The sequence below is a fragment of the Oryctolagus cuniculus genome, chromosome 19, assembly GCF_964237555.1.
Source record: "Oryctolagus cuniculus chromosome 19, mOryCun1.1, whole genome shotgun sequence".
Taxonomy (NCBI): Eukaryota; Metazoa; Chordata; class Mammalia; order Lagomorpha; family Leporidae; genus Oryctolagus; species Oryctolagus cuniculus.
Genome location: NC_091450.1, coordinates 3,459,764 through 3,483,215, shown reverse-complemented (window position 1 = coordinate 3,483,215; position 23,452 = coordinate 3,459,764). Strand labels below are relative to the sequence as shown.

The window sequence follows — 23,452 nt, the reverse complement described above, 5'->3', positions numbered from 1 at the left end:
AAGATAAAAAATATAGAATAAAAAGCTGTTCAACAGTCAAAAGAAGAGCTCCTGAAAATCGTTGCTTCCCAAAGTGTGAATTTAGTTTCTACATGTTGTCTTTTAGGTGCTTTATTAGTTATCACAGGTAGGGAGAACATACAGAGTTTGTCCCTTTGGAACTGGCTTATTTCACTAAGTATGGTGTTTTCCGGTTTCATCCATTTTGTTGCAAATGACCGGACTTCATTTTCTTTTCTTTCTTTTTTTCTTTCTCTTTTCTTTTTTTTTTTTTTTTCGGCTTGCCATGTTGTATTCCATGGTGTACATAGCCCATAATTTCTTTATCCAGTCTTCAGTTGATGAGCATTTGGGTTGATTCCATGTCTTTGCTATTGTGAATTGAGCTGCGATAAATATGGAGGTACAGATAGCTCTTTCATATGCTCCATCCTCCAGTTATAATGTCAAAAGGGAGAAATGTTGATTACCTTGTTTTGACCAGTACACACTTCATATATCTATTGAAATGTCACAATGTAGCACATAAATATGCACAATTGTTAATTTTTAAATTATAAAAAGAACTAAAGGAAATTCTTCATACTGAAAGCAAGAAACTTCTGTAGATGATTCAAATAAATATTTTTAAATAGTAATTGTAATTATATAATTATAAAATGATGGTTTAAATGTATATCCTCCTTATCCTTTTAATTTTTAAATAACATATAAAAATATTTATATAATGTTTCTGTAATCTAGAACACATAGAAAGGTATTACATTTGTGACACATTTGCTAATAGCCATGTAAAGACTGTAGGTAGCACCAAAGCTGAACTGGATTGAGGAAATTACTAATGTATTACTAAGTTTGAAATATAAAAATATGTGTATAACAATAATGCCACAGAAAATATGAAAATAGAATAGAGCTATATAATAGTAAAGTTTCTATACTATTTAAATCAAAAGTGGAATACATGTGAAGTCAGTTCTGGTAAGTTAAGGTGTATGTATATGGTGAATCCTGAGCAACTACTATAATCAAAGCTAAAATGTACAGTGAAAAGGCATTAAATAAAAGTCTAGATAAACATTTGCTTAATGCCAAAAAAAGAAGTAAAAAGAGAATAATAGAACAAATATAGCATGAGAAATTGCAAATATAGCATGAGAAATTTAGAGAACAAAACGTAAGATGGTAGTCACAAATCAAATTATAGAAGTAATAATATTACTTGTGAATGGATTAAACAAGTGAATAAAAGCACAAACTGCCAGACTGAACAGTTAAGCATGTCTCAGCTGTATATTTTCTACAGGAGACACAATTTGGTTCAAAGATACAAATATATTGAAAGTAAAAAGATTAAAAATGCACATCATGACAGCAGCAACTACAAGAAAGCTGTGGTGGCTCTTCTAATATTAGATAAAATATTTTAAACTTTTCTACTAAAGTTATGAAGAGTGTCTTACATATAATTTTACAAGAAAGGGCCCACCCAATCCTTGATTTATGAATCCATATGCACCTGTTCACAAAGCACCAAAATCACACACAAGAAATGAAAACAGAAATGAAGAGGTAAACAAGCAATTTAATAATACTTACAGACTTCAATACCTCAACATGAAAAATGGACAGAGCAAAGCGAAGCTCAACAAGCAGAAATTCAGACACCACTATAAACTAGAGTTAACACTCCAATGGATAAAAGAATATACATTCTTTTTAAGTGTACATGGAAAAATCTCTAGAATAAACCACATAATAGGCCACAAAAGCAAATATAAATACGTATTAAAGAATAGAAATAAGAAAAAAATGTCTTCTGGCCACAATGCAATTAATAGCAGAAGAATGGAGGCTGTGGTGCAGCAGGTTAAGCCACCACCTGGGAGGCCTCCATCCCATATCAGAGTGCTGGTTGCTGACCTAGCCACAATGCTTCTGCTGCTGACTCAGCTACTTCCCAATGTACCTGGGAAAGCAGTGAATGACAGTTTAAGTACTTGGTCGCTGACACTAATGTGGAAGACCTAGATGGAGTTTCAGGATCCTAGCTTCATCTTGGCCAATCTCCAGCTGCTGTGACCATTTGGTGACTGAATTAGTAAATGAAAAATCTCAACCTCTCTCTCTGTCTCCCTCCCTCCCTCCCTTTTTCCTCACTTGTTCCCTCTCCAATTCAAATAATTTTTTTAAAAAAGAAACCAACATCAGAAACCAACATTTACTGAAAATGAAAAGAGGCCCAATTTCAACTCATTGGGGAACAGGGGACGGCCAGCCCTGAAGCCCCCTTCCCAGGGAGGAACCAGCTCTGGGGGACAGGGCTGCCAGACCTCCAAGGCCTGGCTGGAGTCTCTGGTCCAGGAATGTGTGCCAAGATAGTGGGGGAGGAGAGGGCAGATGGCAGAGGAGGCTGCTGGGCACAGGGTGGGGGTGGGGGAGGCAGGGTTGGTCCAGGCTCAGGTGTTGACAGGGGGCAGGGAGCCGAGCTCAGGCAGCAGCTCGGGGTGAGGATCCATCCGGGCCAGGATGCTCTGCTCCAGGGCAATGGCCTCGGCTGAATGCTTGCACTTCTCAGAGCCACACTGGCACGTGAAATATTTGCTTTTGATGTCCCAGAAGTGGTCACCATAGTCAAATCCTAGCTCCTCTCCAGTCCTGATGTCACGGGAACTGAAGAAGGCGATGCGTGGAAATTGCAGGTCCTGGTGGAGCATGAAGACACGGATGGGGATGATGTTGGGGTTGCACAGATGGTTGATGAAGTGGCTTGTTGTCTAAGTCGAAGAGATAAGAATCATCCTCGCTCATGTCAGCCTCAGCGTTGGTGATCAACTCCGCAATGCCCTCTCAGATGAAGGTGCCCTGGGTGATGGTCTGCAGGGCATGGACCCCGCAGCCCATCTTGGCTGTCTGGTAGAGCTGCAGTCCCAATTTGATGCCACTCTGCACTACCTGGTTCTTGCAGTTACATTCGAAAATCAGGGGTGGCTCGATCTTGTTAAATTCCTGGAGCAGCCGCCCATCCTTATCACACCAGCATCAGATGCTGAGCTGGCCGCATAGGCAGTTGGAGCTGGCACAGCCATTCACACACGTGCAGTGCTGCAGGTGTGTGATGCTGGGGTCAGTGTTCATGGTGGACTTCTCACAGTTCTCTGAGATGTACTTGTAATTCTCAGGGCAGGGCTCCCTGTCCACACCGTTGACAAAGGGGATAGGCAGGTTCTCGTAGCCTCGAGCCACACCCCGGCAGATGATCTCCGTGCGGATGGCGCGATTGCCCACCCTGAGCCGGAGCTTGCAGCTGAGCTGTGGCGTGAACCCCACGTCAGAGCGCTCCGGGGTCAGATCCCACGCGGTCTGCCCCTCCTTGTTGCGCAGCTCGGGGTTGGCGCCGAACACAGTTGTGGTAGCTCTCCCGGGCAGTGACGTGCAGGGGCGTGTTCCCGTGGTGGTTCACGGCATGCAGGTCTCAGCAGGCATTCGGGAGGACCTCGGCGATGGCAGCGCTGCCGGTGAAGCAGGCCCAATGTAAGCAGATGTTTTCCTCGTTGTCAGTGAGGGTGATGTTGGCACCCCGCGTCAGCAGCATGCGAATCACCTCAATGTGCTTGTGCTCCGCGGCCCAGATGATGGGCGTCCAACCCTGGCTGTCCTGGGCACTGACATCCACCTGTCCTGTGCTGAGCAACAGACTGATCATCTCCAGGTTCCCGATTTTGGCTGCCTGGTGGAGGCAGGTGGCGCCATTCTCCTCCTTGCTGTACACACAGCCGCCTCGCTGCACCGTGTAGCACGCCACCTCCAGGTGGTGTCCAGCACGGCCTCCATCAGAGGTGTCCCCTTTGCTTGTCCACCGCCTCGATGTTGGCTGCAGCCTGCAGCAGCACGTGGCAGATCTCCACGGAGCCCTTCTGGGCGGCTGCGTGCAGGGGCGTGCGCTTGCTCTGCTGGTCGCTCTGGAAGTTGGGGTCCAGGCTGTCCAGAAGCATCAGAATCACCTTCTGCAGCTCCCCCTGCTTCACCAGCAGGTACAGCTGCCAGGGGTGGAACTGGAGCTTCTTCCTTCTCTCTGACTCTGGGATGACCAGGGCCTTTTCCAGGGCTTCCCAGCCTGGCCCTGGTGGCAGCCCCACGGCTGACAGGCAGCCTCCATAGGGCAGGGTCAGAGAGGGGCAGGAACTGCGGTGGTGTCAGCGAGGGGGTCGCAGGGTGGGCGCCATGGCTCCCCATGCCCACTCATCTGGGTGCTGGGCTGGGACGTGTCCGCGCTCCCAGGGGCATCCTGGGCCAAGGTTGGGGACAGGGGAACTGCAGTGCCAGCCGGGGAGGTCCCCCATCCCCCTGGCCCAAGTCGGCCCGGCCACCGGAGGACGCAGCCTGCGCGCGCAAGGACCCGGCCCGGCCCGCCTCCCGCACGGCCACGCCCAAGGCCGGACCCATGGCTGTCACCAAGAATAAGGGGCTGGCGGCCAGCAACAAGGGAGGCTGGGCGCCCCTGGCCAGGAAGTCCTCGGTCCGCAAGACGGCCACCGGCGCCCCGTCTGAACTCACAAATATGTGAAAATTAAACAGCAGTCTAAATATCTGAACCCCAGAAAACAGAGCGGAGAACATAAATACACCAAGATAAATAGAAATAAAGATAAGACACAAAAATCTAAAAGTATATATATATATATATAAAGCAATGCTTAAAGAAAAATTTATAGCTAAAAATGCTTGTATAAAGAAGAAACAAGATCTCAAGTAAGTAATCTAACCATTCACTTTAAGATAATACAAAAAGAAAATCAAACCAAACCTGAAAATAGTAGGAAGGGAATAATAAAGATTTAAGTAGAAGGTAATGAAATATAGAACAGATACAAACACTGGAATATCGAACTCTTTTTCAAAGCCTTTAAAAATCAATAAAACCGATAGGATAAAAAGAGAATTCTCAATTTAGTAGAATTTAAATGACAGGTAACATTATCAACTTTACATAAATAAAAGGGATTATACGGGAATATGCTCAAAAATCTTACTTCAAAAAATTATACAGCATAGAGGTAATGAAAAAAGTTTAGAAGATAAGGACTACCAATCTGAGTCAAAAAACACAGATAATAAACTGTAACATTTCATTAGAGTAAACTGATAAATTATGAATGATAAATCTTCATGACAAACTGCCCCAAAACCTAAGAACAGAAAGGAACTTCCTCAGGAGCAGGTGTTGTGACATTGTGGGCCACTGTTTCGAAGGCCTGTATCTCATCATATCACAGTTTATGTGGTGGCCACTCTGCTTCTGATCCAGCTTCCTGCTAATGTGCCTGAAATGCATTGGATGATAGCCCAAGTATTTGGGTTCCCACCAGCTCTGTGGCAGGAGTTCTGGGTTCCCAGCTTCAATCGGGGCCTGTCCCAGTTGTTGCAAGCATTTGAGGAATGAACCAGTGCATGGAAGACTCCTCTCTCTGTCTCTCCCTCTCTCTTTGTCACTCCTTTAAATAAACCTTAATTTTAAAAAGAAGATTACTTCCTAAAATTGATGATAGTGTCTATGAAAACACTACAGCTAGCATTATAATGCCATGTGTGAAAGACTTCATCATAAGATCAGGAAAAGCTAAGGATATCCAATCACCACCTCTAGTTAACATTCCATTAGAGACTAGGCAGAGGCATCTGGTTTGAAAGTAAGAGATTAAAATTATCCTTATTCACATAATGATATGATCTTATGAATAGAAAAGCCTAAGAAATCCACTAAAAACTATAAAATTAATTAATGAATTTGGCAAGATTGCAGAATGTAAGATCAATATACACAACTTAATTGTATTTTCATACATTCACAATAAAGGACCTAAAATGCAGTTAAAATAATTCTAGTTATGGGGTCAGTGCTGTGGCGCAACAGGTTAAAGCCCTGACCTGAAGCGCCAGCATCCCATGTGGATGCCAGTTAAAGTCCCAGTTGCTCCATTTCCGATTCAGCTCTCTGCTATGGCCTGAGAAGGAGTGGAAGATGGTCCAAGACCTTGGGCCCCTGCACCCATGTGGGAGACCAGGAAGAACCTCCTGGCTCCTGGATTCAGCTCCATCCATTGCAGCCAATCTGGAGAGTGAACCAGTGGCTGGAAGACCTCTCTGTCTCTACCTCTCTAACTCTTTCAAATAAATAAAAGTAATTCTTTAAAAAACAACAATAATAATTCTAGTTACAATAACATCAAAAATAAAATACATTTAAATATATTTAACAAAAGGTGTACAATACTTCTATTCACAATATCCAGGATAGAGAATCAACCTAAATGTCCTTTAGTACATGAATGAGTAAAGAAAACTTAGTACATATACACAAGGGAATATTATTCCATTTAAAAAATCTTAAAATCCTTAAGAGATGGGCCAATGACCTAAACAGACATCTTCAAAAGAAGAAATCCAAACGGCCAACAGACACATGAAAAAATTCAGGATCACTAGCCATCAGGGAAATGCAAATCAAAACCACAATGAGGTTTCACCTCACCCAGGTTTGAATGGCTCACATACAGAAATCAACTAACAATAGATGATGGTAAGCCGGCGCCACAGCTCACTAGGCTAATCCTCCACCTTGCGGGGCCGGCACACCGGGTTCTAGTCCCGGTTGGGGTGCCAGATTCTGTCCCGGTTGCCGCTCTTCCAGGCCAGCTCTCTGCTGTGGCCAGGGAGTGCAGTGGAGGATGGCCCAAGTACTTGGGTCCTGCACCCCATGGGAGACCAGGATAAGTACCTGGCTCCTGCCATAGGATCAGTGCGGTGCGCCGGCCGCAGCGCACCAGCCGTGGCGGCCATTGGAGGGTGAACCAAGGCAAAGGAAGACCTTTCTCTCTGTCTCTCTCTCTCTCATTGTCCACTCTGCCTGTCAAAAAAAATAATAAATAAAATAAAAAAAATAGATGATGGTGAGGATGTGGGGGAAAAGACACACTAATCCTAATCCATTGTTGGTGGGGACGCAAACTGGTAAAGCTACTGTGGAAGAAAATTTGGAGATTCCTCAGAAACCTGACTATAGCCCTACCACACGACCCAGCCATCCCACTCCTTGGAATTTACACAAGGGACATTAAAGTGGCAAATAAAATAGCTATCTGAACCTCAGTGTTTATTGCAGCTCAATTCAAAATAGCTAAGACATGGAATCAACCTAAATGCCCATCAACAGAAGACTAGATATATACTCTCTATAGAATATTATGCAGCGGTAAAAAAAAAAAATTCCAGTCATTTGCAACAAGATGGAGGACTCTGGAAAACATCATGCTGAGTGAAATAAGCCAATCCCAAAGGGACAAATATCATATGTTCTCCCCGATCGGTGACAACTAACTAAGCACCTAAAAGGAAGCCTGTAGAAGTGAAACGGATACTATGAGAAACAATGTCTTGATCAGCCCTTATCCTGACTGTCAAGGAACAGCTTACTATTTTATTCCTTTTAGTATTTTCTTTTTCTACTTAATACCATTGGTTGAACTCTTTAATTAACATACAATTATTCTTAGGTGTTTAAATTCAACTGAAAATTGATCCCTGTTAAAAATAAGATTGGGGGGTGGCGCGGTGGCATAGTGGGTAAAGCCGCCACCTGCAGTGCCTGCATCCCATATGGGTGCTGGTTCGAGATGTGGCTACTCCACTTCTGATCCAGCTCTCTGCTATGGCTTGGGAAAGCAGCAGATGATGTCCTAAGTCCCTGGGCCCCTGCACCCACATGGGAGACCAAGAAGCTCCTGGCTCCTGGCTTCAGATCAGTGCAGCTCCAGCCATTGCGGCCATCTGACGAGTGACCCAGCAGATGGAAGACCTCTCTCCCCCACTCCTCTCTCTCTCTATCTCTCTCTCTCTCTCTCTCTCTCTGTGTGTGTGTGTGTGTGACTCTCCTCTCTCTGTGTAACTGTGACTTTCAAGTAAAATAAATGAATCTTTTAAAAAAAACTAAGGGTGGGACTAAGAGAGGGAGGAGATGCACAGTTTGGCATATGCTGACTTGGACTTACCCCTAAGAGTAAAGCTAGTAACATGCCATGGGAATCTAAATCCCATATGGGCACTGGTTCAAGCCCAGGCTGCTCTACTTCCCATCCAGTTTCCTGCTAATGTGCCTGGGAAAAGTGTGGCACATGGACCAAGTGCTAGGACCCCTATCAGGCACATGAGAGACTCTGAGGGAGTTCTTGGCTCCTGGCTTTGACTTGGCCCAGTCCTGGATATTACAGGAAACTCCCACATGGATTTTTTTTTTAATTTCCTGGCACACTGCTCATTCAAGAAGATTTCTGGACTCATTCAATCTATAAAATTGAGTCATGAAGACACAGAAAACTTAAATAGACCAATAAATAAAACAGAGACTGAATCAGCAATAAGATGCTCACAAAAAAGAAAAGCCTTTGTACACACAAACGATGGCATGACTGAGAATTTGTAAGTTCAACACTATTCACAATATTTACAAAAAAATGTAAACACCAGGAATAAATTTAGTAATGGATGGGAAATATATCTACAATGAAAATTATGAAACATTAATGAAACAAATAGGACACCAAAAAAATGGAAAAAACTTCCATATTTGTGGATTAGAAGAATTAATATCATCAAAATTTCCATATTATCATATGATGGTTACATGTATCTGTGAATATGTGATTGATGACCCAAGTACTTGGGCCCTGCACCCCATGGGAGACCAGCATAAGTACCTGGCTCCTGCCATAGGATCAGCATGGTGCGCCGGCCACAGCGCGCCAGCCGTGGCGGCCATTGGAGGGTGAACCAAGGCAAAGGAAGACCTTTCTCTCTGTCTCTCTCATTGTCTACTCTGCCTGTCAAAAAAAAAAAAAAAAAAAAAAGACTAAATGAAGCCATAAAAAAGTACTGATTCTTGAAAAACATTTTTCAAGGTCAAGAAAATGTCTCCTCGCACTGAATTTTGGGGAAAACACATTGTTATTCTTCTTTTTGTCAGATACAAATGAAACATATGACTAATATTGCTACTTATAAATCGTATCTTCATTCTCACATGTAAAACAATTAAATAGAAGCTTACATTCAAGGAGGAGTTCCCCTGAGCTGTAGTTTCATCATCTGTTGGGGAGCAGTATATTTGGATGCCATTGCTGCTCAACTCACTCATAATCCTACTCTTAGAAATTGTATCTGTTTTGGCAATCTATGGTATAATGTTCACCTATTAAGAAGAAAGACAAACAAATTTCACCTCTAATGATTTGTTGTTTTGTAGTTTTCAAAAAGTCTCACAACCTCTGAGAATAAATTTGTGTAACTAGATGATCTCTGGTTATCATATCTTCCTTCCAAATATTTTTCAAAAATCATTAGTATCTTTTAATATTTGTTTTTTATAATTTTTTAGAAGTCTCAATGTTGTTTCCTCCTAAAAGTCTCATTCACTTCCAACACATTTTGAGTTAGTAAAATGTAAGCTATACTATGAAACAGATCATCTATTTCATTATCAATTTTATTTCTTATTAGACTGAGTGACAAAAGTCAGAATTGGAAACCTTTCAACACAATTGTGGAAAAGGTCTCATTTGCTGTGCATCTCGGTCATGCACAGCACCTTCTCCATAAAGACATCCTAATCAGGGTCTCATCTTCACCTATCTGTGCCTGACCTAAATGTCCTTGCAGACAGGGGCCAACATTGTAGTACAATGGGTTAAGCTGATGCAGACATCCCATACTGGAGCACCAGTCCAGGCTGCTCTGCCGGACAGTCTGCCTGGGAAAGCAGCAGAGAACGGTCCAAGTACCTGGACCCCTGCCACCTATTCAGGAGACCCAGGCTCCTGGCTTCTGCCTGGCTCAGCCCTGGTCATTGCAGCCATCTGGGGAGTGAACCAGTGGATAGAAGGGTTCTATTTCTTCCTGTCAAATAAATATAAATGTCCTTGAAGAGAGGCCAGCACTGTGGTGTAGCAGGTAGCCTCCACCTTTGGGGCCAGCATCCCATATAGGTGCTGGTGCTTGTTCTGGCTGTTCCACTTCAGATCCACCTCCCTGCTAATGCACCTGGAAAAGCAGCAGAAGATGGCCCAAGTCCTTGGGCCCCTGCACCCACACGGAAGACCTGGAAGAAGCTCCTGGCTCCTGGCCTTGGACAGGCCCAGATCTGGCAATTTGGAGAGTGAACCAGCAAATGAAAGACCTGTGTGTGTGTGCGTATGTGTCTATAACTGCCTTTCAAATAAATAAATAAATCTTTTTGGAAAATGTTCTTGAAGATGAATTTGCTTGTTTCCCAAAGACCACATAAACATAATAGACTTTTTTTGGTTACCATAGTTTAATGACTGAGTGTGAATGTGTGTGTATCTGTGTGTGTTTATGTATGAGTACGTGTGTGTGAATGTGCATGTGTGTGTGTGTATGTGTATGAGTATGTGCGTGCATTTATGTGTGTGTGTGTGTGAAGGGCACCTTTCTAACAAATATGTTAACTTAAATTTGTAAAAATGAATTATATTCATATGTAAAGTTGAATATTTACATATTTTATGTTGAAGCTTTACAAATAAGCTTTTTCCAAGTTCTACTATATGATCATTCTCACATCTGTGAGTTTATACTGATATAGCTAAACCTGTAGAAAATAAAAATATCCAAAATTCTAAAATATACTTTACTACTGTTATAATATTAAAATCATAGCTTCACAATGTAAAAATGTGACAAACAGACATCAGTTTTATTGGATAATTTTTGTTTTAGATTTCTCAAATTACTTTAAAAAAAAACACTGGGCAAATGCAAGGCTTCAAAATTAAAACTCAGCTGTTCAAAATTTTGTCAGAACGGACCATCAAAGGAGCTACCTTTCTCTGAAGGGAGGAGAGAACTTTCACTTTGATTATGGCCTTGTCTAAATAAGGTTGGAGTTTGTGAACTCAAGAGGCTTCCATAACCTTGGCAGCTCATGACAAGAGCCTCAGATGATTACTGAATCATAAACAAAAGTGTCAATTATTGCCAGCACCATGGCTCACTAGGCTAATCTTCTGCCTGTGGCTCCAGCTCCCTGGGTTCTAGTCCCAGTTGGGGCACTGGATTCTGTCCCAGTTGCTCCTCTTCCGGTCCAGCTCTCTGCTGTGGCCTGGGAAGGCAGTGGAGGATGGCCCAAGTGCTTGGACTCTGCACCCGCATAGGAGACCAGGAGGAAGCACCTGGCTCCTGGCTTTAGATTGGCACAGTGTGCCGGCTGTAGTGGCCATTTGGGGGGTGAACCAACAGAAGACCTTTCTCTCTGTCTCTCTCTCTCACTGTCTAACTGCCTGTCAAAAAAAAGTGTCAATTATTAGTCAATTATTAAATCAACAACAGGCATCATTGTGCACTTATACCCCATGTAGGATCTCTGTCCTTAATGTGTTGTATTATGTGAATTAACAGTAAAACTGGTCTTCAAACAGTACTTTATACTTTGTGTGTCTATGTGGGTGCAGTTGTTAAAATCTTTACTTAGTATATACTGAATTGATCTTCTGTATATAAAGATAATTAAAAATGACTCTTAATGAAGAATGGGATGGGAGAGGGAGTAGGAGATGGGATGGATTGTGGGTTGGAGGGTGGTTATGGGGGGAAAAACTGCTATAATCCAAAAGTTGTACTTCTGAAATTTATATTTATTAAATAAAAGTTTTCTAAAAATATTGACAAGTTTTGATATCTAAACCTAACATCTTCAATTGTAAAGGGCAGACAAATGCTAAGGTAGATTCAAGACTAAAGCAAACATTTAGTATTGTATTGATGAGAAACCTCAGTAAATACATCCCCCAATGCTGATAAATGGAAATTTCCTACAGTAACAATTCTTTAGATGTTCATTTTTGAGAGGGAAAGGCATTTATAGCAAGGATAACTAAACAGTCTGGAAAAGATGACAACAGACACATTGGCTAGCCCCTTTATATAATGATCCTTGTGAAAAGGAGAGCTTTCCTCTATCTGAAAAGTGGCTTGATGTTAGCAGACACTGCGTCCTCAACTATGAGTATACTACTAATTGGGAAATTGAGGCAGCTCTTAACTGAGCTAGAAATAGAATGTATTTCAACTTGATGTCATCTAAGATTACATACAAAGTTTTTTTTTTCAAGCTTGAACAATACGTAAAGGTATGGCTCTTATGATAAAGGGAATCTAGCTTTAGAACTTTTATTCTTGTCTAATGAATAAAGTTGAAGACAAATATTTTATCAGGAATGAGTGCAGAAAAGAATCTGATGATGTGACAGTTTTATTCATGTGTATGTTGACTCTATACTGCAAATATAATTACTTGTTTTGAGGGCCAACATTTTGGTGCAATAGGCTAAGCCTCCAACTGTGATGGCAGCATCCCATATCAGAGTGCTGGGTCAAGTCCTGGCTGCTCTGCTTCCCACTGAGCTCCTTATTAATGAGCCTGAAAAAACAGCAGCAGATGAGTCAAGTACTTGGGCCCCTGACACCCACAGGAGAGGCCAGAATGCAGTCCACGGCTCCTGGCTTCTGACTCCTAGCATCAGCTTGGCCCAGCCTCATCCACTGCAGACATTTTGTTCATGAACTGCGAACCACTAGCTGGAAGCTCACTCTCTTTCTTGCTCACTCTCCCTTTCTATCTTTTGAATAAATACAAAATCCTTATATTTATATATATGTGCACTTAAACTTTTTATGTGAAGTCATTCTAGATTTATAGAGAATTGTATAAACAGTTCAGAGAAAACAACTGAGACTTCATGGTCCCCCAGCTGTATAGCTTAGAAAGTTGCTGAGATCAGAGCCAGCACCGTGGTTCACTAGGCTAATCCTCTGCCTTGCGGCGCCGGCACACCGGGTTCTAGTCCCGGTCGGGGCGCTGGATTCTGTCCCGGTTGCCCCTCTTCCAGGCCAGCTCTCTGCTGTGGCCCGGGAGCGCAGTGGAGGATGGCCCAAGTGCTTGGGCCCTGCACCCCACAGGAGACCAGCATAAGTACCTGGCTCCTGCCATCCGATCAGCGCGGTGCGCTGGCTGCAGCGCTCCAGCCGCGGCGGCCATTGGAGGGTGAACCAAGGCAAAGGAAGACCTTTCTCTCTGTCTCTCTCTCTCACTGTCCACTCTGCCTGTCAAAAAAAAAAAAAAAAAAAAAGAAAGTTGCTGAAATCAGAAAGCTTAAACTCAATGCCCAAGCTTTAATCCCAGAAAGTTCAAGACATTTTTTCAAGGTCACAGAAGCATGTAATAATGCAAATATTCAAAAGCTACTTATAGTGATAGCAAATCCTATATATTTTATACATACAACATTATATTCCTTCTGTAGGGATAAGACTAAGTTGAATGGTCTAGTTTTTCTATACATTCCATAAAATGATTTTCTATGCATTCAACCTGAAACATGAAAAATTCATAATCTGAAAATTTAATCAAATGAATAGGTCTCATACATTTCCTCAAGAGTTTTCTAAAGCCATGAGAATAAGCATATCGGCAAAAAGAAGTCATCATGTGTCTCACACTTTTGCGAGAAGGAACCATGCTTCCCCTGGCTGCTTCTACTCAACAAGGAATAGCTCCTTCAATGTTATTCTATTCTGAATCCTTGATAGAACCTGCAGCCACAATCGGTAAAGTGTCATGTTTCACACTATCAGTGGCTTCAGATGAGCACAAACAGGATTCATCATAGTATCATGCAATGAATCTAATGTTTAAAATATTGGTAAATGATCATAACCTAAGTTCCCTTTTAGTGGATTTTTTACTTGAATTTTCATTTTCCCAGCTGATAACAATATTTACTTTGTCTACAAAGAAGCTAAAATTAAAATCAACCAAACACTGATGTTTTGCCACCACAAAATTCCAATGTTAAAGCCCTAGGCCTCCAGTACCTCAGAATGTGTCTATAACCGGAGAGTCTTTAAACAGGTTATTAAATTTACATGATGCTGCTACAGTGGCGACAAATCTAGTCTGACTGGTGTCCTTAGAAGAGGAAACTGGGATATACACAGAGATACAAGACAAAAAAGCCTATGATGATGAACAGAGAAGAGTCATCTGCCAGCCAAGAAAACAGGTTCCAGAAGATACAAAACCTAGTGACACACTGAGCTAGGACTTACAACTTCCAGAACCATGAGAAAATAATTTTTTATTGTTTAAACCATGCAGTTTATGATATTTCATTAATGCAGCCCTAGAATGAATACAAACACTTCAACAGGAAAAAATTACATACCCACATATTACAAAATAACAGGTATTTGTGTGCAAATGCTTCAAAATACCGTCTTATTCCAAAATAAATATTAAACTTTAAAAGCTGATGATTCATTGCACACACCTTACCGTCAATGTTCTTCATTGTTATTATGTCAAGGGACTTCAGAGAATGTCCCGCAGGTGAAATGAAGTAAAGGCACACATGGACACGAGAATCGTGGTACTGAAAGAAGGAACGTTTAATCTTCAGTTCTTCTTGAAGACAGACGTCAAATTGAGCATCTAGGTAGTTAATGAATGGTTGGTAGCTAAAAAAATAATGAGCGTAACAGATTAATAAAATTTGAAGTCTGTTTTTCACCATTTAATAAACAATATGTATGCTGAACAAGTTTCTATGGTGATTAAAAAGGTGAATAATATGTCCATAAAAAGGTAATTTCTGGATCTGAGATGGCTTAATAGGGAAAACATGTGCTGACTTTGACCATGGGAATATAACAGAAGAAAAGGGTGGAACTGCATTCTGCAGGGGACAGTTGGAGAGAAGTGTGCAGTGGAAATTCTACAGAAAGCAGAGAGACACCATGGAGCAGCAAGGATGGTACAATCACACAGCAGTGAGCAGGGCATCACCAGCAACTCACAAAGCTGCTGGCTGCAGGGGACACCATCTGTCTGCATCCAGGTGCCTGGTGACCAGCAGGGAAGAGGAGACACATCAGCAAAGCAGGTAGAGACTGCTGCAGGCTGCACATGACAGGGAGTTTACAGAGGGATAGATCCGTGGTCCACACTGACTTTGAGTCTGGCATGAACAATTAGCAGGGAGCAGGGTACCCACTTAGGCTTGTAAAGTGCTCCCCTCCCATCACTCTACCAAGGCACTCAGACTCATTTTGCTGAGGCAGAGCACAACCAACTTCTATCCAGCAAGCATCTGGCTCTGGGAATGCAGCAGCTCCCTCCACAGCCAGGGGAGGCTCACACTGTTAAGAGTAGACCCCACACACCCTGTGACTGTGGGAGCTATGTGGGCTGTGACTGTGGGAATTCTGTGACTATTAGATAGGGTGTGGGTGTGGTTGTGTAATCATGTGTCTGGCTTCAAAGGCTCCGAGTTCCCTGAGTGCCTTCGGTGGGTCATTGCAGAGGGTTCTTCATGCACCTGAGTGGGTGAGGTGCATACCAACTGTGGGCTCACATTGAACAATTGGTTCACTTGGTAAAGAGAAGCTGAGGCTGTGATCATGGCAGCCAAAGTGATCATACCCACCCTCTGCTGACAACAGAGGAGATCTACCGTGCCCAACATGGGTGTCACCGCAGACTCTTACTCCAGAGTGTTAACCAGGGCTCCATGGCCACACTCAGCACATGCTTCTGGATATCCACTGATGGCATAGACACTCCATTAAGCCACAGTGGTACATTTCAAAGGCAAAAGCCCTTAGAGGAGAAAACCAAGTGTTTCCACAAATGTATAAAAATAAACAAATACAACAAATACAACAAACATGAACATTTATCACCTCACCACAGTTAGCACAGCTATCATCCAAAAATCAAAAAAAAGGCCGGTGCCGCAGCTTACTTGGCTAATCCTCCACCTGCAGTGCCGGCACCCAGAGTTCTAGTCCTGGTTGGGGCGCTGGATTCTGTCCCGGTTGCTCCTCTTCCAGTCTAGCTCTCTGCTGTGGTCTGGGAGTGCAGTGGAGGATGGCCCAAGTCCTTGGGCCCTGCTCCCACATGGGAGACTAGGAGGAAGTACCTGGCTCCTGGCTTTGGATCGGCACAGTGCACCAGCCGTAGTGGCCATTTCAGGGGTGAACCAACGGAAGGAAGACCTTTCTCTCTCTCTCTCTAAAAAAAAAAAAAAAAAAAAAAAAAAAAAGAATGCTAGTGATGTTATGGAGAAAAAGGTACCCTAATCCAATATTGGTGGGAATGTAAACTAGTACAAACATAATGGAAGACAGTATGGAGATTCCTCAGAAATCTGAATATAGATCTACAATACAACCTAGTCATTCCACTTCTGGGAATTTACCGAAAGGAAATGAAATCATCATACAAAAGAGTTACATTTACTCCTATGATTCTAGCAGTTCAGCTGAGACTAGCTATGATATGGAATTAATCCTAGACTGAAGATTGGATTAAAAAAAATTTTGATATATATATATGATGGAATACCACTCGGCCATAAAACAGTATGAAATTCTGTCTTTTGCAACAAAATGGATGCAACTGGAGAACATTATGCTTACTGAAATACACAAAAACTCAAAATATTATATATTTTCCCTGACTTGTGGTAACTAGTATAAAAAATAATGTTTAAAATAACAGTATAAAAATAATGTTTTGAGTGAAACTGACATTTTAAGATTTGATTATTGTTTATAGCACTTGTCCATATTCCTAAGGGACAGTGGTTTTTCTTCTTACTACTTGTCTTCACTACAAAGCAACAATAATAGCATGTGTATTCATTCATTTCACTTGTAAACAATCAAACTGGGAGATTCCTGTGGCAATTGGTGAAAAGTACTGGTGGGAATACCTAATTCCAACAATCACTCTAGAATTATTGGATGAACTGACACATGAGTTTCCACAAATATGGGGGGAAATGCCTAGAAAGTTGAAAAGGATTTGAAACTGGAATGTTAACAAGGTAGATAAGAAGCCAAAAGTAAGATTGACAAGTATTAGAGGCACTGCTTCTGGGTTAATCTTTGGTCCAGAATTTCATTTTAATAGATGGTGTGATTGATGTGCCTAGAAACTGAAGTTTTAGAAAAGCACCTACATGATCCTTCCCTGAACAATACTTCTAAAATAAAGAAATATTTTTGCTCAGACAGCTACATATCTATTTCTTAATGTTTGTTTATTTGTATTTACCTGAAAAGCAGGGAAAGAGGTGGTGTAAAAATCATCCATCTGTTGGTTCACCCCACAAATTCCAGCAGCAGCTGGAGATGGGCCATGTGAACCCAAAACCCCATCTGAGTCTCCCATATGGGTGATAGGGGCCCAAGCACTTGAACCTTCATTTGCTGCCTCCCAGGATGCATTAGTAAGAAGTTAGGTAAGAAGCAGATTACCTGGAATTTGAACCAGAATCTGATATGGGCTGCAGGAGTTCAAGTGGCAGTTTAGCTTGCTGTGTCACAATACCTATCCAAGGTCATATCTTGTCATATCTTGTCAATGTTAGCAACAGGAAGACTAAGTGCCTCATATGATTTGTCACCACAATGAGAATGTAATCAACAGCTGGCGCCGCAGCTCACTAGGCTAATCCTCTGCCTTGTGGCGCCGGCACACCGGGTTCTAGTCCTGGTCAGGGCGCCGGATTCTGTCCCGGTTGCCCCTCTTCCAGGCCAGCTCTCTGCTGTGGCCAGGGAATGCAGTGGAGGATGGCCCAAGTGCTTGGGCCCTGCACCCCATGGGAGACCAGGAGAAGTACCTAGCTCCTGCCATCGGATCAGCGCGGTGTGCCGGCTGCAGCGGCCATTGGAGGGTGAACCAACGGCAAAGGAAGACCTTTCTCTCTGTCTCTCTCACTGTCCACTCTGCCTGTCAAAAAAATGTAATCAACAAGAATCATCATGGGTAGAACAGACATATTCACATAAACAAGAGAAACTTTGTCTGCAGCAAGTGTAACATTGACTTCTAACAGGGATCTGCTAAAACATCACAGACTTGAAACATTTTCTGACCATCTTCTGTTAAGCAAAATACACTCATGCAGCAGACAGCAGCAAACACCATGGCCCAATTTCTGCTATTCCTGGGATAATAAGTGTCTTTAGGTAAATACAAGAAATAGGAGAAAAGCAAGGTTTGGGCCAGCACTGTGGCGCAGTGGGTTAATGCCCTGGCATGAAGCACCGGCATGACACATGGGTGCCGGTTCGAGACCTGGCTGCTCCACTTTCAATCCAGCTCTCTGCTATGGCCTGGGAAAGCAGCAGTAGATGGCCCAAGTCCTTGGGCCCCTGCACCCACATGGGAGACCAGGAAGAACCTCCTGGCTCCTGCCTTCAGACTGGCGCAGCTCCAGACATTGCAGCCAACTGGGGTATGAATCATTAGATGGAAGACCTCTCTCCATCTCTGCTTCTTCTCCCTCTGTGTAACTCTGACTTTTCAATAAATAAATAAATTTTTTTTTTTTTAAAAAAAAGGTAGGCACTCTAGGCCTTGACATATGGGAACATTATATCACCAAAAAGTAGAAGAGCAAGACAGACACATATACAGTCATGGGCAGCCAGTCAGTAGCAATTCTGCAACTTCTTCTATTGAAATGAAAATTCCCGTCACAAATACAGAAAAATACATGACATATAAATGGAAGAGTGGATCACTGAAATTATTCCAAGTTCTGAAAGGAAAGTACTGCCAACCAAGGATAGTTTGTCAAGTGAAACTATCTTTCATAAGTGAAGGAGAAACAAAAGCATGCACAGACAGGAAAAATTTAAGGAATTCATCACCACCATGCCAAGCTTCCAAAAGATGCTTAAGGGACTCCTTCATAATAAATAAACCTACCATTTAGAAGGACAATGCCCACGAAAAAAAAAAAAAAAAAAACAAAGGATAATAAAAATAAGCAGAAGCAACTTTTAAATTATAGGACTAAGTCATTACTTATTATCAAAAACTTTAAATGTAAATGATCTAAATTCCCCAATTAAGAGAACCAGACTGGTTGGATAGATCAAAGAAAAAGGCTCAACAATATGCTGCCAACAAAAATTTGCTTCTTCAGAAAAGACACACGGAGACTGAAAGTAAAAGGATGAAAAAATAGACTCCATGCAGGTAGAAACCAAAAGCTTTTTGAACAGGGGTGGCTATAAGTATCCCAGAGAAATTGGACTTTAATGTAAAACCAGACACAAGTGGTGACCATATAATGATCAATAGGTCAACTCAACAAGAAAATACAATGGTTTTAGATGAACATATACTTAAAGCTAGATTGCCCAAACATTAATAGATCAAAAGAGACAAACAAGCTCCAGTACAACAATGGTAGCAGAATTCTACATTCCAGACAAACGTATCAACAAAAACATATTAGAGTTTAGCTATATAATGATATAGGACCAATGAACACATCAGATACTTAGAGAACATTGCATCAAACAGGTACAAAATGCACAATCTTTTCATCAGCATATGGAACATTCTGTAGTACAGACATATATTATGGCAAAAAGCCAGCCTCATCAGATTAAAAAAAAAAAAGGCAAAATAATATCATGTATCATTTCTTACCATAATGGAATAAAACTAGGAATCAACAACAAAAGAAACTCTAGTAATTTCACAAATATGTGGAAACTGACAATATGCTTCTCAATGAACAGCAGGGTCACTGAAGAAACCAAAAGGAACAATTTAAATTCCTTGAAACAAATAAAAATAGAAACACAACATACCAAAACTTCTGGGATACAGCAAAAGCAATACAAGAAGGGACATTTTTAACAAGTATATACGTAAAAAAATAGAATACCAATTAAACATACTAACTATGCATCTCAAACATCTAGAAAAACAGTAACAAAAATGAAAAGGAAAGAAATAAAAAAAAGAGCAGAATAAATGAAGTAGAAACTTAAAATGCAGTACAAAAGATCGATAAAATAAGAGTTTTTTTTTTTTTTTTTGACAGGTAGATTTATAGACAGTGAGAGAGAGAGAGACAGAGAAAGGCCTTCCTTCCATTGGTTCACTTTCCAAATCGACACTACAGCCGGCACTGTACCTATCTGAAGCCAGGAGCCAGGTGCTTCATTCTGGTCTCCTATGCAGGTGCAGGGGCCCAAGCACTTGGGCCATCCTCCACTGCCCTCCTGGGCCACAGCAGAGAGCTGGACAGGAAGAGGAGCAACCAGGACTAGAACTCAGTGCCCATATGGGGTGCCAGTGTTGCAGGCGGAAGATTAACCAAGTGAGCCACGGCGCCAGCCCCAAAAGTTGGTTCTTCCACATAAGTAAAACTGACAAACTTTAGCTGTGGTAAACAAAGGAAAAAAGACTGTACTAATAAGTAACACCAGATGTGAAAAAGTAGATTGGACAACTGATAGAACAGAAATACAAGGGTCATTCGAGATCACTATGAAGAACTATATACCAACAAATTGGAAAACATAGAAGAAATGCACATATCTCTGGATACAAATAACCTACCAATATTTAACCATGAAAACATAGAAAGCACAAACAGACAAATGAGTAATTAAATCAAGTCAGTAATTAAAAGTCTCTAATCTAAGGAAAGCAAAGACCACATGGGTTTCTTCATTGCTGAAATCTACCAAATTTTTAGGGAAAATTAACACCAATTCTTCTCAAACTGTTACCGGAGAAATTGCAGGGTTCTTGTCTTCGCGCAAGAAAGAATTCAGGCGTGAGACAGAGAAGTGGAAAGTAAAAGTAGCAAAGTTTATTAGGGTAGGGACATCCCCAAGAATGGATGGGCACCTCTCCAGACAGGACCTGAGAGAGAGTGCAGAGATTACACCTGGCCAAATCAGGGGGGGCGACTCAGCAGAGAGGCAGAGGGCTGAGCATGCAGTCCAATTGAGGCTGGGGGTTTTTAAGGAGATGGGTCTTGCTTCCCCCACCTCTGCTCCTCTTGGAACAAAGGCCTTTTTGGATGTAAATAGAAAAACTTCTCTCTTGAAGTTCTGAAACAAAGGACTTTATGGATGCAAATGTTATCAGACAGGAGGAACTGGAGCAGGGTGTTTGAGATGCAGATACTGGGCTGCACCTGGGAGATTGTAGAAGATTTGTCAGGCAGAAGGGGTGGGGACCCCCCCACCTGGCAGGTTATCAGGTGGAAGGGGGCAGGGCAGGGCAGGATGTGAATACCGGGCTGCCCCTGAAACACCATCAGGATGACCTTGAGATGCAGCATATTCTGGACATAGATGTCTTCTCTTTAGGCCTTTATGTCACATACACATAAGCTCATAACTGACTTCCTACCTAATAAAACCATCTCTCAAAACTGCATCAGATGAAACTCTCCAAACTCAGCCTACAAATTCAGCATTACCTTGATTCCCCAAGCAGAAAAGTACTCAACAAATACAATAGATAACAATATGCCCGATGAGCATAGATGCAAGAGTTTTCAACAAAATGCCTACAAATCAAATCCAACAAAACATCAAAAAGATCATGCATCATAATCAACTGGGATTTATCCCATGAAAACTGGGATGGTTCACATTCCAGTCAGTAAATGTACATTATAAAGGCTCTAATCAGAAAGACAGAAAATAACAAATGCTAGTAAGGATGTGGCCAACATGAAGCTTTCTTCTTGTTAATGGTCATTAACATTTGAAGTTTTCTGTATTAAAAATGACCCATCCCACTTTAAGCCACATTTATATTAATAAAGATGGGAGAAATAATACAAATGATTAACCATCCTAGAAACCCAATAGTAGTATTTTAATAAAACAAAACTTCACAAAGGCTCAGTAGAACTATGGAATTCATTTTATCCAGTGATTTGGATTGGAAACAGGGTCGGACATACTTCTAAGGAATTTTGTGACTTTATGGTTTCATGCATCGTGTAAGACTTCCAGCCTTACAGAAAACACAAGCCTAGAATAGGCCACTGTTCTGACTTGGCCAATAGGCAACTACACCCACTTCTTTCTGCATCATCAATGCTAGCACCTAGCATCTTGCTTGACAACAACAACAAAATGCCAATTTCAGCGACTAGTTTTAAAACAGCAAGCTAAAAGTCTCAAAGTACCTTTATCCTTCAAAGAAAAGATATTCTGACATAACCCTATTTCTTTCAGCCCCTGGATTTTTTTTTTTACTTTTTAATAATAGCTTTTTTTTTTTTTTTTTTTTTGCATTCCACAGGGGTTTTTAAAAACTTCTGGCGGGCATGCAATAATTTTATATATTTATGGGCTACACTGATATTTCAGGATATTGATCCTGCAAGTACGGGCCTCTTTTCTCTTTATCATTACCTTATGTTTGATCTTTTGAGCTCCTGTCCTGTAGTTCTCTGGCCTCCGCGTCAGCACCCAGCGACTTGCGGGCGGCCTCCTGTGCCCAGCATTGCCGCCGCCCGCCCTGCGGGTCGCCCTGGGCCAGCCGCCCGGGCTGCCCCTGCTGTGGCTCCGCGTCTTTGGGGCGCCCCGAGTGGGAGCAGGAGCCCGGGAGTACCAGGCGCCCCGCTTCCCAGCACCAACAGCGGGCGCCCCGCGAGGAGAGGGCGCAGGCGCCACCTGGAACGCCCGGGAGCGAAGGCGGGCGCCGTCTACCGAGGCCCTCACTCTGGGGACGCGCGGTGCAGCAGCTTCCCGGCCCGGGGTCCTGCTTCCATGTCCTTGACCTTTCTGCCTGGGCCACCGCCCAGGCCCCAGGGGTCCCGTGGCACTGCGGCCTGGGACCTTCTGCACGTTGGGACGCCGCGTGCTCCAGCGTTCCTACCGCGGGGCACAGGCGGTTGGCGCGCGGGGTGCGGGCCCCGGGCAGGCGTCACCCTTGAGGAGGGATGAGCCCCGCTTTTCCATGGGCCGCCGCCATCGCCCTCCAGCTGCGGGGCCCTGAGGGAACCGTTTCCGGTCCAGCTGTGCCTGGCTGAGGGGCTCCTGCGGGAGAAGTTTCTGTGCATGAGGGAGCTTCCGGGAACCCATTGGCTCTGAGGCAACTCCTGGCCTCACTGTCAGCCGCCAGCCCGTGTCCACCAGCAGCCAGGATATGGTCTCCACAAACAGACACGCAATAGGACTCACCCAGAGACCCTGGGGCTCACTGGTGTGTGGCCCCTCACCCTCCTTCTCAGCTGCCCGCTGGCACCGTGCTGCACGCCATGGGTGGCGCGCAGGCACATTCCAGCCCCGACAAGCCTTAACCTTACCCTGTTTCCTTTCTGGGATTCCCCCCCCCCCCTCGCATTTCTACAAAGCGGTGGGCAGCCCCTCCCAGGGCAGCTTCCTCCTTTGTTTCCTAAGGACATGGGAGGGCCCACAAAAGTGGACTGTTGTGTGTCTTTTCCTTAAATGGGAGAGAAAAGATTGTCACACCTGGGCACTGAGAGAGATTTGTTGCTGTAGACTCTGAAAACTAATACAAGATGCACTACCGATT

General features: G+C 42.9%; 1 protein-coding gene and 1 pseudogene across 6 annotated transcripts in view; both read right to left on the bottom strand.

Moving 5' to 3' along the window:
- Positions 1 to 23,218, bottom strand: part of LOC100350867 (transport and Golgi organization protein 1 homolog) — a 59,518-nt gene extending 36,300 nt beyond the window's left edge. For 2 of the 6 annotated variants that reach the window (XM_070064537.1, XM_070064539.1), the window contains exons 1-3: positions 23,098 to 23,207; positions 15,873 to 16,141; positions 14,400 to 14,586 (exon numbers count right to left, since the gene is read on the bottom strand). In XM_070064537.1, coding sequence (XP_069920638.1) covers positions 14,400 to 14,420 — 21 coding nt within the window. In that variant the 5' untranslated portion in view covers positions 14,421 to 14,586; positions 15,873 to 16,141; positions 23,098 to 23,207. Of the gene's footprint in view, positions 1 to 14,399; positions 14,587 to 15,872; positions 16,142 to 22,326; positions 22,602 to 23,097 lie in introns of those variants that run through there. The other 4 variants (XM_070064535.1, XM_070064536.1, XM_070064540.1 and 1 more) reach the window with 3 other exon arrangements.
- On the bottom strand, positions 32 to 13,588 carry LOC103345876 (histone-lysine N-methyltransferase EHMT2 pseudogene; annotated as a pseudogene).
- Positions 23,219 to 23,452: the final 234 nt, after the last annotated feature.